The sequence below is a fragment of the Mustela nigripes genome, chromosome 6 (genome assembly GCF_022355385.1).
Source record: "Mustela nigripes isolate SB6536 chromosome 6, MUSNIG.SB6536, whole genome shotgun sequence".
Classification (NCBI taxonomy): domain Eukaryota; kingdom Metazoa; phylum Chordata; class Mammalia; order Carnivora; family Mustelidae; genus Mustela; species Mustela nigripes.
The window spans coordinates 30808570-30824550 of record NC_081562.1 but is presented as its reverse complement, the minus strand read 5'-3'; the positions used below and the strand labels follow the sequence as shown (position 1 = coordinate 30824550).

Here is a 15981-nt window from a genome sequence, read left to right as displayed (position 1 = left end):
CAACCAACTGAGCCACATGGGCGCCCCCATTTCTTTTTTTAATGTTATAAAAGTACAAGGTCAGATCGCTAAACACAAGGTCAGTGGAAGTGAAGAATAAGAGCAAACAATCATCACAGAGGGCTTTGAGAAGAGCTGGACAATTGGAAGATGGACGAAGAAGGGCCCAATAGGGCCTTCAAGGTCAAGTACAGTCTGTGGTACTGCATCCTGTGGTACAGGGTATATCCCTGTACCACTGTACATTGTTCGATGACACTGTAATAAAATGTACTACTCAGAGTACTGGAAATAGCCAACAATCAAATCAGAGAACCCTGTATAGAATGCTGAGGGTTTGGACTTTATACTGCTCATAATGAAAAGTCAGGGGAGGCTTTTAACCAGAGCAGTTACATAGTGAGACTTCCTCTAATCACTCTAGATGATGAGCATTGGAACTTTTGAAACAACAGAAATCACCATTTATTTTTTTGGATAATGAAATGGGCACCCCTGGAAGGAAGGACTAAAACACCAACGCCACATTGTTGAAGTCAAGACATGATATTCAGAGTTAGCAAATTCTTGTTCTGATGTTCCTGCAGAACCCCTCAAATGCCAGGACACAGATTTTCAGGGAAAGATGCAAAACTAATAAGCTTCCTTGTACTCCAGCTCTCCTCCTCAGTCACTTACAAAAATAGTATAATGTCAGTGTTTCCATCCCATTCTCCTTTGAGTTTGAAATTAATGGACTTTAAATATATATATATATATATATATGAGCATGCAGAAGAAAATTTTCTCCTTGGTTTCACAGTCTTGTTTCAAGTTCTTGTGTTAGGTCTACTCTGAACTGAACCCAAAATTACTTCACACATTTCTACATTGGTAATTTAATCACAGAGGTAGTGATTATCAAAGATTCAGTCAAGAAACCTCTAGAAATGGCCTCAAGATTATACAATGTTAGAAAACAGGAGCTGTTTTCAGTCTTTCATAAGTGCTTTGAACAAGTCAACACTTTATCAAAGGGAACATAATAGTTTCATGTTCTGTCAAAGAATGTAATGCTTCTTTACCTGAAGTAATGGACTGATAAAAGTAACTTGCATCTGTCTTGATTGACACAAAGCTTACTTGGGGATTAACCTGGATAATCCAGGCCTTACTCTTGAAACACAATTACCTACAAGAAAATAAAACTTGAATTCACCCTGAAAACACTCCCAAACTCTTGATTCTGACACACGTATTAAATTCAACACATGCTGGGCACCTGGGTGGCTGAATGAGTGAAGCCTCTGCCTCCTGCTCAGGTCATGATCTCAGGGCCCTGGGATCCATCCCCATATAAAGCTCTCTGCTCAGCAGGGAGCGTGCTTCACCAACCCCCTACCCCCACGGCCTCTCTGCCTACTTGTGATCTCTGTAATAATAAATAAATAAATCTTCAAAATAAATCTTAAAAAAAAATAAATAAATAAATTTGACCCATGCACCCCCCCCCCCAAAAAAGGTTTTGAATGCAAAAATGCATTTTGCCTGAAAGCAACCAGCATTTACCCAGGTATTTTGTATGGTACTAGCCCTTTGCGTGTACTGGCTCATTTAATCTTCACAATTGTCCGAGGAATTAGTCACTATTATAAGTTTTATTTTACAAATGAGAAAATCAGAATACTCCAAGAATTAAGTGAATCAAAGTCATCCAATCTGAAAAGGTGACTCCAGATCCAGAAGTCTCCAAAGCTATCAACACATGCTATCAAGTTGCTTCAGGCTTATTCTGGAAGACATTAATAAACACAAAGCTTTTAAGGATTTGGAAAGTTTGAATTTTTTAATCACTCAAGGCTTAGAGTAATAATATGACCCTAGGCCCCTGAGTAGAACAGCACAGTCTACAGAGCACTACTCTAATAATTAACTCTCTCTCAGACACAGCTTGTGAGGTAGTCAAGCCCTATGTCAGTCAGCATCCTTAGTTACATTGGAGGATGGTGATCCTCCCTGATCCAGAGCCCTTACTAGCCTCAATTTACTGTTACACAATCCTATTTCTCATAATCACCCATAATAATTTCTGCTTTTCAATGACAACAGATTTTGAAATTATTATAGCCACCACACAAATGGAACACACTGAAATAGTACATAGTCTGGTGTATTCTGATCTTTTGCTGGTAAAATACACCCAGAAAGATTACAGATACCACCTATCAAACATTGGTTCTGGATCAACCAACTTCCATCTATTATCTCATTTAATCTTTGTACTTTTTCAACTGCATACTATTACCCTTATTACCCCATTATACATATGAGAACATCAAGGCCTAGAGAAAGAATGTTCATAACGTGCACACAGTCTTGGTGAATAACAGAACTAGGACTTGGGCTTCCTTCTAACTATAAAGGTGTCTTTGAGGCCAATGAGTCAAGCACTTTGCACAAACATAATTTTGTGCTTAGCAATACAGTAGGAAAATGTGTTAAGAGTGGAAATTATTTATAGTAGTGTGATTCTGCGAGTGACAGTCACAAAGCAGGTATACAACATACTGTTTCCAAGTTTAAAAAGTGAGTTAGGGGGAAAACAAGGAAAGGAAGGGGGCTGGAGAAAGGAAAAGGGAAGAAAGGCAGGCAGGAAGGAAAGGTGCTAAGAATTATTATTTTACAAAGAGGAAAGCCAAGCTGCATAATTTGCCTAAGATCCCCCTGCAAGCTAGAGTCAAAAGCCGAAAGGAGAGCCCTGGAGTTCAGACACAAGCATTCTTTCCATTCTCCTTTGACAAAGGGCTAGATTTCTGCTGATGCTGAAAATGACTTCTCCCAGATAGGGAAAGTAGGAAATCACTCACCAGTTCATGGAAAGGACTCATGTTCTGTCCCTCCAGTTCCAGGTGTAGCACATAGTTTAGGAATGTACACTCTGGTTTCAGACCACCTGGTTCATAAAGCAGCTCTACCTTGTTATTAGCTCTGTGACCTTGGGCACATGATAGGAAGAAGTAACTGTGCTCCTTGGTAAACTATCTTGCGATTACAATTGTGCACATTTAGCTCTTTTTCAATTTTTGTTAAAGTAGGGAATGAAAACAATCAAATTATTCAGGACTAAAGTGAATCTGAAGCCTGACTTGTCTGGATGAATGGCTTCAACTTTCCCTTTCATGAGGACAGTGGAGACCTTGCAATTAAGAAAAGTCATGGATATTGATAAACTTCCCATTTGTTTAATGCTCATGATAACAGCAAACATTTTATTTAGTATTTCCAATGTGCCAAGCACTGGACTAAGGGCTTTTTGTGGATTATTTCATTTACGCCTAACCACTTTTGAGAAAGGTACTATTGGTCTCCCTGTTCGGCAGATGGGGAAACTGGGGCTAAGGGCAACCAGCTTAGCCAACCAAAGCAGGTCCGCTAACTGATGGCTTTTTTTTTTTTTTTAAAGATTTTATTTATTTATTTGTCAGAGAGAGAGAGAGAGCACAGACAGACAGAGTGGCAGGCAGAGGCAGAGGGAGAAGCAGGCTCCCCGCTGAGCAAGGAGCCCGATGTGGGACTCGATCCCAGGACATTAGGATCATGACCTGAGCCGAAGGCAGCCGCCCAACCAACTGAGCCACCCAGGCATCCCTAACTGATGTCTTTTTGGTTCATCACACTTCTGTGCTATTGTCTCCTTCACCTGCTCTCAAATGGTTCCTTCTAGCTAACGTTTTCATTTCCAGTAAAGTATTGTCAAGTTACCCAGTGATACCGCTTATAAAAGTACTCTGACAGGCATTTGTTTAAACAATCAAAACATCAACATAAAAAATTTTTACCATTCATGCACTTGAACTGAACGGACAAGGAATCACAAAGCAAAGTTCACAGCTTAAATGGCTGGTAGTTTTAAAAGCCAGACATAAGCATAAGGACATTATTATTAAATAGTTTTCTAATACGATCACAGCCACTTAAAATTGTCTTCAAAAATAGCATGCAAGAGGGTCAGAGCAAATTGATTACAGTAATCCCTGATGCATTATTTTTCCCCCAAGAAGTTTTTTTGAAACACAATTTAGAAATATTTTAAAATCTGCCCTCTGCCAAGAACCATATCGTTTTCTTTGAAAGACACCAAGGATTTGGCAGTAATTCTGAATTCCATAAAGTAAAAGGCATTTTTAGAGTTTCTAAGGGGCCTCCCTCACAACAGATGAGGCATGCATTTTATGGCTAAGGAGACAGGAGTGGAAGAGGCTGGTGTCCAAGCCCAGGCTCCCTAACTTTTGGAGATCTCATTACTCAGCACAACCATTGTCGCTCCTGGGTGGTGCTGAGGTGGTGCTGGTGGTCAGAAGCACCAGTCCTGTCCCTCAGGGGGAAACTCAGCTTGGCCTGCTCTCAGTCTTGCCCATGTAAGATTAAAGGACATCATCCACATACACACACACACACACACAAGTGCAAGCCTTTCAGATAGCATGGCTACGTACGTTTATACTGAAAGATGGGTGCATTCTACTGCAGTTGTTAGGAGGAATCTAGTCGTTAGAATTAGGCAGGCTTGGTTTGAAAACCAAACTCTTCCACTTACTTGCATTTTTTTCTTTTAATCTTGGGCAAATTTTCTTAATCTCTCTGAATTTTAGTTTCCTTATTTGTGTAAAAAAAATCAACATCTCTCTTAACACTTTCTTTCTCTCTTCTTCTTCTTCTTCTTTTTTTTTTTTTTTTTTAATTTTTTTTTTAACTAGAATCAAATGAGACCTACCTGTGCAGTGTATGGCATGGTGCTTCATCCGTGCTGAGCAGCCAGATACTAACTTACTAACTAGTCCTATCACTTCCTTACTCAATAAGCTATTCTTTCTCTTGGAAAGCAGCTTGTCTTTTGGCCTATTTTGTATAAGTGTCTCCTTTCTCAGGAAGAGAAGAAAGGTAAAGGAGATCAAATTGGGGGAAAATTTTATTGAATTTACTGAGTGCTTATGAGTGTTAAAAAAAAAAAAAAGTAGAGGGGCACCTGGGTGGCTCAGTGGGTTAAGCCTCTGCTTTCAGCTCAGGTCATGATCTCAGGGTCCTAGGATCGAGCTCCACATCGGGCTCTCTGCTCAGCGGGGAGTCTGCTTCCTCCTCTCTCTCTCTGCCTACCTGTGATCTCTGTCTGTCAAATGAATAAATAAAAATCTTTTAAAAAAAAGTGGATAATATATAAACAAGACAGTTAAGCCATCAATCTCTAGGGATTACTTTAATTCATTTGTTCAGAATGCAAGTCTTATAGCCAAAGCCAGGTATGGCTAATAATGAAATAATTTTTACAGCATTTGCTGGATTTACAGGATTTGCTGTAACGCTCCAGGATTATTCTAGCAGAGAATGAAATGATTATCTACTAAGTGGAAATCACTGTGCTATTAGGCACTATCCTACTTAGTCATCACATCAATACTACAATAAGTAGTTATTTCCACACCTATTTGAAAAATCAGGAAAGTTAAGTGCAGAGAGAAATACTTACTACAAGTCATATAGAGCTAGTAAGTGGCAGAACCAATAATATATTTGATCTAGAACCCAATCCACTGTTTTCTATTTCCTTGCATGGTCTCCCATTTTGGTTAGTAAATGATATGGCATATTCACTGAAAATTAATGCTGTGAATGGTGAACCAACTAGCCCCTCCAATCACCAACCAAACACATGTTTGTATAATGGACATGTTTTCTATATGGTCGTTAAAATTTGCTTTCTGTTTTAACAACAACAACAAAGGTTCTTAAAAGTATATCAGCCCCTAACAAACCGAATCCAGTATCCAGTCATTCCACAACATTCAACGTGTATTTATTAAGCATCTAGGAATCTGCTAGGCAACTAGAATTGTGAAATTTTTGTTGTCTAAATTAATATCGCTGGCAGCTGTTTTACTACCTGAATCACTTTTCTCTTTTGATTCAATGTTCCTATAAACAGAATGTGAATCTTTTTTTTTAAGATTTTATTTATTTATTTGACAGAGAGAGAAAGAGATTGCAAGGAGGCAGAGAGGCAGGCAGAGAGTGGGGGGCAGGGGAGAGGAAGGGAAGCAGGCTCCCCGCTGAGCAGAGAGTCCAACGCGGGGCTCCATCCCAGGATTCTAAGGCCACGACCTGAGCCAAAGGCAGAGACTTAACCCAATGAGCCACCCAGACACCCCAGAATGTGTATCTTTGAGGTACTGAATAAGCCTCATGGATACACTGGGGTTGAGCCAGCTAAATCTCTTTCGTTGCTAGTCTTGGCAATAACCACTTGGAGTTGGCAGAGGAAAGACCTTATCTCAGTTTCCTCATCTGCGAAAAAACAGGACCTACCTCCCAGAAGAAAAGTTCTATGAATTAATCAATCTTGGAACAGTTTTCTACTAAGTGCCATTTTGGCATGATCTTAGCATCAGGGTGATTTGATTTTATAAAACAGTGATGGACGCTCTTTAAAACAGCCACACATTTAAATGTCAAACACTGGGGGTGCCTGGGTGGCTCAGTGGGTTAAAGCCTCTGCCTTCGGCTCAGGTCATGATCCCAGGGTCCTGGGATCGAGCCCCGCATCGGGTTGTCTGCTCCGCGGAGAGCCTGCTTCCTCCTCTCTCTCTCTGCCTGCCTCTTTGCCTACTTGTGATCTCTGTCTGTTAAATAAATAAATAAAATCTTAAAAAATAAACAAACAAACAAATAAATAAATAAATGTCAAACACTGGACACATAACTATAATAAATTTCCTTTCTTCAAGCTGAATCATTTGTGTGTGACATTTCTACGGAATTAAAATAATGGTCAAATCAGTTTGGGATTTTAAAGTGTATTGAATTGTTTAGGAGTAAAAAGATCCAGGTTTCAAATAGTTGGGGGAAGTCTACTATTTTCTGAATATTGTTAAGACATAATACTATGGTCATAGAACATCATAAACAAATATGTACTAGAATCTTAAAAATATTTTCCCGGGCAAGGGTTAAAAAATGAAAAATTTTGACAATAATAAAAAAAACTATTACAATTGATGCAAAAACAAGAATTATAGGAACCGTATTTTGTAGCCCTTTGCTTTTCTACATAGAATTTATTTAATCTAATATTAAAAACACTATGCTAATAACCTGCTTTTCAATTTTCATGAATGTTTTCCAACTCCCTTTTATTCCTGCATTTCAGTGCCCATTTTGGACCACCTGGAGGCAGAAAGCACCAACCACTCCCCTCTACTGTGATAATTTATCTTTCTAACAAGCAGTCAAATAACATGTGTTGGTCCATCCTCTACTTAATGGAACACATCAGAAATGCCTGGGCAGGGCCAGATAAATAGAGTAGTTTTCTAAAATCACCAGATCCAAACTAAAGCAATCACAGGAAGTTTTAGTTGACCATCAAAAACCTAAGTCCCTAACGTGTTGACGGTTTCAGAAGCATTAAATTGTAGGTTGACACAGAACCATAAATAATGATGTGTGACTGCCAAGGCTTGTTTTGCAATCCTTGGGTTTTCGAGATCACATTAGAAAATCATTTCATATGAAACCTCGCCACCCTTCCTCCCTCTGCCCTCATCCGAAGGTCTGCAGTGAATATAAATTTTGATAGCCATCCATATGGACAAGACATCCCAGGAGGAAGGCAAGGCATCTCTAACACAACCACTTTCTCGGCAACACTCTTCTTGGAAATCAAGGAATCTGTGTGTTTTCACAACACAGTTGCTTAGGAGGGCATTGAGAAAGGGACCCCAAGGAGGTGGTGGAAAACTCAGCATAAGAGAGAACCTCACAGGGGCGCCTGGATGGCTCAGTGGGTTAAAGCCTCTGCCTTCGGCTCAGGTCATGATCCCAGGGTGCTGGGATCAAGCCCCATATCAGGCTCTCTGCTCAGCAGGGAGCCTGCTTCCTCCTCTCTCTCTCTGCCTGCCTCTCAGCCTACTTGTGATCTCTTTCCATCAAATGAATAAATAAAAAAATTAAAAAAAAAAAAAGAGAGAGAGAACCCCACAGTAAATAGCCACCATTAAGTTGTCATTGCTATAAGTGAGCTGGTTCCGACACCATTCAAACCTTGCATTAGAAGAAAGAAACCAATTACAAGAGGCATTTGCATACTGGAGTTATTAGCTTCAGAGATTTTACGTCAAGGTAAAAAAAAAAAAGAGGCAAAAGTTCTCAGCACCCACGGGGCTTTTTGTTCAGAAGATGAACTTTTGCTCCTGAAAGGGTGACAGAGTGTGTGTATACAAGACAAACACAATGGCCCCCTCTGGGCTGTGCTCTTTCCTCCCAAATCCGCAGGGGGAGGCACATTACGCAGTGCAGACGCCCTTTCTGTAAAGGTGAGGGAGACTGTGGTTTACTTTTTCAAGTGAGCAGGGGCGGTGGGTTTGCACTTTTGCTTTCCTTTTACGCTCTTTCCCATGGGAGCAAGGCATCCTTTGCAAGGTGACTGTTGGATTTTTGAGCTGCTGTCTGTGCACCAGGAACAAAGAAAAGAAACCCTAAAGGCCCGCATGAAGACCACATTCTAATGGGCAGCACTGAAAGCCCCAAGGCAACAGTTACACCTGCAAAGTCAGGGGCTGAATTCCTGCATCCTAGGAGCTGGTCTATAGCTACTGTTACTTGCTTAACTGTCTGCATCCCTGCCTTTTGTTTGTTTCAATAGGTAGTTCACTTGACTGAGGGCATTTAGAGGAGACATGCACTGGCATCTTGTCATGATTGTATTTTCTGAGAAATCCACGGTCCCTTGTCTGGAAGAGAGGTCCACCTGATCTTCTGATATTCTCCTGTCAACAAGAAAAGGACTGTCGTGGCTTCTGATCGCTAAGGAAAACCAAGTGCTGGCTACCAGGCCTGCCCCAACCCTGAGCTAACGTCAGTTTTAGAGAGAAGCTAAGGAAAGAAGGCAAGCAAGAGGTGTTCCAGAGACTGTATTAGATCTGCAAAAAGCCAGGGCAAGGAAAGACTCAGCCAAGGGTCATCCACAGGAACTATCTTTTCCCTGAAGCAAAAGGGCTGTTCCCTCTTTCAGCTTCTCTGTGTCCAGCTATACACCCTCCCCTTCACGATCTTCTCAGGATTAACTCTAGGGTGCAATTCACAGGTAATACTACCACTCAGAGACTTGCCTGTAACTTGCCCATGACTTGCCCAAGACTTGCCCAAGCCTACTAAGACTCAGTGATGGGCACTGAAGCAGAGCCACACACAGGACCCATTCTTCTGATTCTGCCCACTAATACCTCTACTGCATGACCAGATTCTCTCCATTTTCCACTCCCTGCACACAGATGTTAGAGACTGCAAGGGCAGCAAAGAGGAGCAAATACTGGGAAGCATTCATGACCTTTTGTAAGCTTACCTCCTCTGGCTGTCTGACCTTGCCTTAGGGTTCTTCCTCCCCTGGAGAATTTAAAGATTAAGAAAAAAGAAAAATCCTCTTCAACTATTGATATGGCTAAAATAGGAATTATAAATAGCATTCTTATTATAGAGAATTATCAAGTAGAAGATGGAATGGCCCAAAGTACAACATCTTACACTTAAATCTTTCACTTCTCCCCATTGGCTGGTTCATAATCATAAAAGAATGGTTATAATTTGTATTCATACCAAAGCAATGGCTACATTATTCTCCAAATCAAAGGAAGCTTAAATGTCATGTGGTTCAAAACTCTATTTTACTATAATCTCAGAAATCAAAAACTTTAGAACTGAAAGGCACTTAGAAATCACCTATTCCCACCTTCTTTCTCACATTACAGTTGAGGAAACCAAGGTGGGAAGAGATTAAAATGCCTTCCCGGGGTGCCTAGGTGGCTCAGTGGGTTAAAGCCTCTGCCTTCAGCTCAGGTCATGATCCCAGGGTCTTGGAATCCAGCCCCACATCGGGCTCTCTGCTCAGCAGGGAGCCTGCTTCCCCCACCCCTCTGCCTGCCTCTCTGGCTACCTCTCTGCCTACTTGTGATCTTGTGATCTCTGTCTGTCAAATAAATAAATAAAATATTTTTTTTAAAAAATGCCTTCCCAAAGTCATACAACTTAGTATCTGGGCTAGTCAATGTGGCAACCTAGAAAAATAGTAAAATGTAGCCAAAAGAGAAACAGAGCTACATAAAGAACAGTCTTTCTTTAGATGACATACATTGTGATTTAAAAAAAAGAACCATGAAGCCTAATTATAAGAAAATCAGTCACCTCCGCCCAACTTCTTTTTTTTCTGGACAGAAGGAAATACGTAAAGATGAAATAATGATAATTTTCTCAAACTGCTAACACTTGTAAACGGTTTTTAGTATACACATACTTAAGTGAAAAGGCAAAAACATCTTGCTGCATCTATAAACTAGTAAGCTACAGTCAATGGTTTCTATGAGACAAAGTCTATACAAAATAACTCTGGAAACAGTGTAGATTATAAAAGCATCCTGGCGTTCCCTCAATTTGTTTTATAAACTGTTCTGACTACACAGGTGACTAACACCAAAAAAAGAGTCTCTTGTAGCTGCTTGTGATTCATGTACTGGAAAACAAAGATAAAGTATCATTCCTCAGATTCATATCCAAATGCTTTACACCCTAATTTATAAAAGGGAACATTAAGTTAATCAAAGAAAAAAAAAAAAAAAACTCACAAACTTGCATAATGAAGAAAAAAAAAAAGGCACTGCACGTTGCCTGGTAAAAATACCCTGCAGAAACGAATGTGTGGCCTCCCTCAGAAAAGCAAGTACCTTTAGTCCACAATAAACAGAATCACACCAGGGCAACATCGCAAGAATGTGGAAATATGGAAGTGAATCAGATATGGTAATAATACTTCCAATTCCTATCTTTATTTTCAATTCTAAAGCTCTTACTCTGTTTTACCTTTAAAGAAAAACTTTAAAGGTTTTAACATGGCTCATGCTACATAGTGCCTTTGTTTTCACACAGTCCTAGTTTGATGTGTGTTAATTACAGTCTATAAACAGATAACAACCTATAATGGGAGGCACTGAATCCATAGATCCAGATTTATAAAAACTTGGCCTCTCTGTTTTGCTGGTTCAGCATCATTTAGATGCAACAGTCAGTTTTTCTCTGGCTTATAAATTGCTGGCAAGGAGATTTTCTTCTCAGGGACAATAAATTCTGATCGTACTATAGCAAGGAACTGTGCTGGGATAAAGACCAATAAAAAATTTTGTTTAATCCTTTACAATCATCATATGAGAAGAATCTTTATAACTAGTTGATAATCATCATATAGATTATAACCTGGAAATCCTAAGAAGCTTAACCATTTGCCTGAGGGTCATTTGTCTTACCAGTGGTAAAACAGATATCAGAATTTAAGTCCTCAAAAGCAAGAGCCCACAGTCTCTCCATAATAGCTTAGGTACTCCCTAGACACGGATGGGGAAGGCCCATGCAGTTGGGTTCAATGGGCCATGCAAGAAACTTTCCTTCAATATTCTGACTAAGTATTTGGGCAGAGCTTTTTTTTTTTTTTCTTAATTTAATTTTTTTTTTATGTTATTTATGGTGATGGAGGAATTTCAGTCACTTATCATTAAAGGAAAAAATGTGACTCCCAATTGCTATCTTCAAATCGGTAGTTAGAAATAAATTTAAAAATTTAGCAATTTTAATTTGTTTGGCTCAGGCTCTCAGATTTCCATATGGTTACTTTCCTTGTTTTCTATTAAATGTAATTGACTTAGCACTTGACTTTTAAAGTCTTGGCACAATGTATCAATTAGAAGTATATAAATTAGAATAATGCAAAGCACGCATTCCAAATTGAGTGACTTTAAGGACAAAATTTAGAAATGCTCTTTTCGTAAATGGTAATTTTTTCTAAAACTTGCATCATCACGCAGATGACAAATTTCATAAAGACAAAAGAGGGTATTTTCTTTGGAATAAAAAAAACTAACAAGCATTCTATTTGTTTCTTTTCTGAGAACTAATGTGTGCCTAAAATGGCCTTTCTACACTGTTTGCAAGATGAATATTTCCTGTCTTGGTATTTCTAAAACTGACAGCAGTCATGAAAACTCTCACAAACCATCTCAAAACTAAAAATATAAGTACAACATTGATAAACATGGCTCCGGGCCCATTAAACTGACAGCTCCTTTCTAACCAGTCTTGCCAAATAATCTGCACAATTGTTATTTAATATACCAGTATATCAGAGCATTACATTGAAAAAACATTTACACATTGAAATAGATGTTCCTTCTAAGCCAGAGCCACAATTCTCTTCTGAAGATGTAAAACCACACAATATGAAAAAATAAAAGCAGAAATCTGAAGAATGCAAAGCACATTCATTTCTGTAGGTTCATGATTCAATTTATTGTTACAATTGCTCCTAAGGACTATTGCCGGTGTAATTCTTTTCCAAATACTGAAGTCCATCACTCAAGCTAAATAAATGACAGAATCATTTATCAAGCCCCAAGTGGTTGTTGATGGAATTTCCACACTTATTGGGCTCGAGTGAAAAGCCAGAATGCCTGTGTGTCCCTGGGATTCTTGGAGAGCTTATAATTCAAGTTAAAATTTATCACTATTATTACTATTATTAAATTCTCACTTTGTATCTTGGGTAGTGGAAACGTACAGAACCAGTTGCCTTATGATAGAATTCTGGTATGGATACCATATTTATAAATGATTACTTAAGCTGTTGAACATTAATAGGCATTCCTCCCTGGCAAGGATATCATTAGATGCAGTAGGAAAAAAAAAAAAAAAAAAAAAAAAAGACCTTACTTATTAATGTCTAATTTCCTTGTGCTATTCTCCACCCACAAAGAATTGCACAGAAAATTTCTTTCTAACTTCCAGATTAGGAAATTTAACAATATGAAGAAGGATCTAATTCCCCTCCCCTATTTCCATGATTTTATTTATTTCCTACTATTTCCAAGTATCTTCCTTTGTAGTGGCAAGAATGTGGAATTGCTAGAAGTATCCTTAAAGGAAACCTTGAAGGTCATTAGATCCCAGGCAGTGAATGCCTTCATTCAACAAGGGCACTGCCCTCCTTTGCCAGCAAACCCTTTAACATCAGCAAGATCCCCCAAGGGCTTGCACTTTAACTTGGTTGGAGCAGGTCACATTTCTAAAATACTTAGCGGTCTCAAATGTCCCTGGTCGGCAGCACTGAGTCACTAACGCCACCGCGTTTCAGGCTAGATCGACCTCTTTCTAGTTTTCAATTGAATTATTCCATGTAATCCGATTTACACAGCCATTTAATCAAAGCGAGAAAGGAGATTAGAGAGCTCACATTTGTTTTGCAAAGGAAGGGTGCAATCCTACTGACTCTCAAAGTGACATGTAGTCCATCGTCTCTCCCTTTGGAGTGTTGGACATTAACCTGATCTGGCTCCTGTGTTCTTGTTTAAATAAGAAGGTTTAGGCTTCCCCCCACCCTCCTAAACCAGAACATAGCAATTTCTCCACTGGGTCTCACCACTACCATTCATGTGAGGAGATGCTCCTAGAACAAGGAATTGGTCCCCTGCGCTTATTATTCCACAAAGCAGAAAGCTTGCACCAGTCAAATAATTACATTAAAACTTTTCTTTCGGTGCCAGTCTCTAACATTTGCATTTCAAGAGCACAGTGCGGTGATCCTGGGTGTGGTGTTCAAGGCTTTGCCTGTAAACTAATCCGCTTTCCAGAGGAACCTGTGCTCTGCTCCTTGGGTCTCCAGAAGCACAAACCTCCTTTCCGCCGGGAAAGGTCCCTTTCCCCTGCCCTTTCCACACCTGTGCATCGGGCTCCATTCTTCCTCCTTCCTTCTGAGTGTGTACATTTCTCAGGCCCACACATCAATTTAAAATAGGATACAAAGCAATTCATTCAGCAAAGCATTTTCAGCACATGGATACCTTCATCTTAAACAGACGATTTGGACAAATTCTCAGTTTCCTTTTACCCCACCACTTCCACCCCTCGGAATTGCAGTCTCTGATAGATCCTCCTGGGGGGTGAAAGGGCAGCTTTACCCAATTCGCGGCAGACACACAGATAAATCCCTAAGGGGAGAAGTGGGAAGAGGTAAGAACTGCAGTGGAGAAAGGAACTGTGGGTGGGAGTACCGCGGCAGGCCTTTCCAAACTGTAAGCCAGATAGTTGCTTCAAGGGGGGGGGAAAAATGTCTAATTGTACCCCTGGGCGGTGCTTTACTCACAGTGTTTATGTATAAGGCACAATTCAGCCGCACTGGGAATTACCTCAATAACTATCATTAGAGGTGCCTGTTTAAAAAGCAAAACAAAACGACAACAACAAACTTTTTTTCTTTCTTCTGTAATGGAAGAAGGTGGGTGCACTGTGGTGGTATTACCCCATCGATGGCTCCCTGGAAACTCACCCAGAGCCGCAAACCTGGCAAAGACCGCGCAGAGCCAAGTTCCCGGGGCTGGCGGGCAGGTTCCCCGCCTCGCGGAGCGCCGCTGCTAAGGAGCTCGCGTTGGCTCCGCTCCCGCGGCTGCACCCGGGTCCGCACGAGCCCCGCGCCCACCAACCTAGGCGCTGCACAAAAACCTGGGTTCGAGAGGGAGCGAGCGTGGTGCTCTGGGAGCTGTTTTGTAATCTCCCGGGATCCACGGGAAAATATCTCCCGTGCGAAGAAATGCCCTCCTGTGATAACTCTCGGGCCAAAGAGCAGCAGATCTTCCATTTTAAAGGAACTGCAGTTCCCGACTGACAGCTCCAAACTTAACGGCTTCGACTCCAAACTTGACACCAGCTCCGTCTCATCGCTCCCACTCCGTCTCTCGGGCTCACCCGACCAGGGCGGCTCCGACTCGCACTCCACGCCCGCCTCCCTCGCACCCTCTTGGCTCGTCCCGCGGGAACAGCCCCACACGCCCCGGCAGCCGGTGCGGAGACAAGCCAGCCCCCCCCCCCCCCCACTCCCCTCCTCGGGCTCCGGGAGCGATTTTCTAGGAGAGCCGGCAAGCTCCCGGTGCGCCCTACTCACTTGTGTCTTCTTCATAAGGAAAGGCAGCGCTGTGATCCAGCCCAGGCAGCGGTGTGGCGACTCCGTTTAGATGTTCTGGAGCTCCAGCATATTGCACGAGCAGCGGCGGCAGATAGTCCACGCATTGGGTAGCCCGAGCGCAGCGCCCTCTCCACGGCCCGTGCTTCCCGCGGCGCTCCTCGTCCCGGCGCAAGGCGACAAGTGAAGCCCGGCCCGGCGCGCCGCCAGCACTTTTATACCGGTCCCTCCCGCCTGCTCCGGACACGCCTCCTTTCCTTCCGGAGCCCCGGGGAAGCGAGACGCTGCAGGGGCGCGGGGGGAGACCCGGGAGGGCGGCCAGAGCGCGGCCAATGCCCCCGAAGTTGAACGAATCAGGCCAAACGCTTCCTCTCGGCTGGCCGCCGCGGGCGCGCACAAGAGGGAAGCCACGAGGGCGCCGAGGGTGAAGCTTAACCTGCAGCCGCAGCTCGCGCCGCGTGCCGGGTCCTGCCAGTCCCGGCTCGGCCTCCCCGCTCCGCCAGGATTCACCTGGCACCGCCCGGGGACAGACGCGCGCTAAGGAGAGCTGGGAGCTCCCCCATTTTACACTGAGACGGTTCGCGAGAGGAGTTCACTGGGTGCCTAGCAAAGAATTCATCCCGCCCCGCCTTGGGGACGGGGGTGGGAGAGCTTAACTGGGATCTGCAGTTAGGCCATTGTCTTACCCCTCTATTTTTATTTTTTATTTTTAACAATTTAGTGAATGAATGAATATTTATAATTTTAAAAAGATTTGTTGACTCAGGGTTAAGTATTCTGAGGGAGATGCTATTTTAAGAATGGTTTCCTGCTGCTTCTATAGAAATTAACATCAAAAGAGAAGCTATAGGTTATTAAATATGCAGGTCGATAACAGCAAATGTTTGAAAGTTGTACTTTTTTCTTAGAGATATTTTGGAAATCAGAAAGATAATGAAAAAAACAGTGGTAGTAGCTAACAG

The 15981-nt window shown here is 41.8% G+C and overlaps 1 protein-coding gene across 2 annotated transcripts in view; it reads right to left on the bottom strand.

Annotated features, from left to right (window-relative positions):
* The window catches only part of KITLG (KIT ligand), a 90891-nt gene extending 75333 nt beyond the window's left edge, over positions 1-15558 (bottom strand). For both annotated transcript variants that reach the window (XM_059402373.1, XM_059402374.1), the window contains exon 1: positions 15002-15558. In XM_059402373.1, coding sequence (XP_059258356.1) covers positions 15002-15016 — 15 coding nt within the window. In that variant the 5' untranslated portion in view covers positions 15017-15558. The remainder of the gene's footprint in view (positions 1-15001) is intronic.
* Positions 15559-15981: the final 423 nt, after the last annotated feature.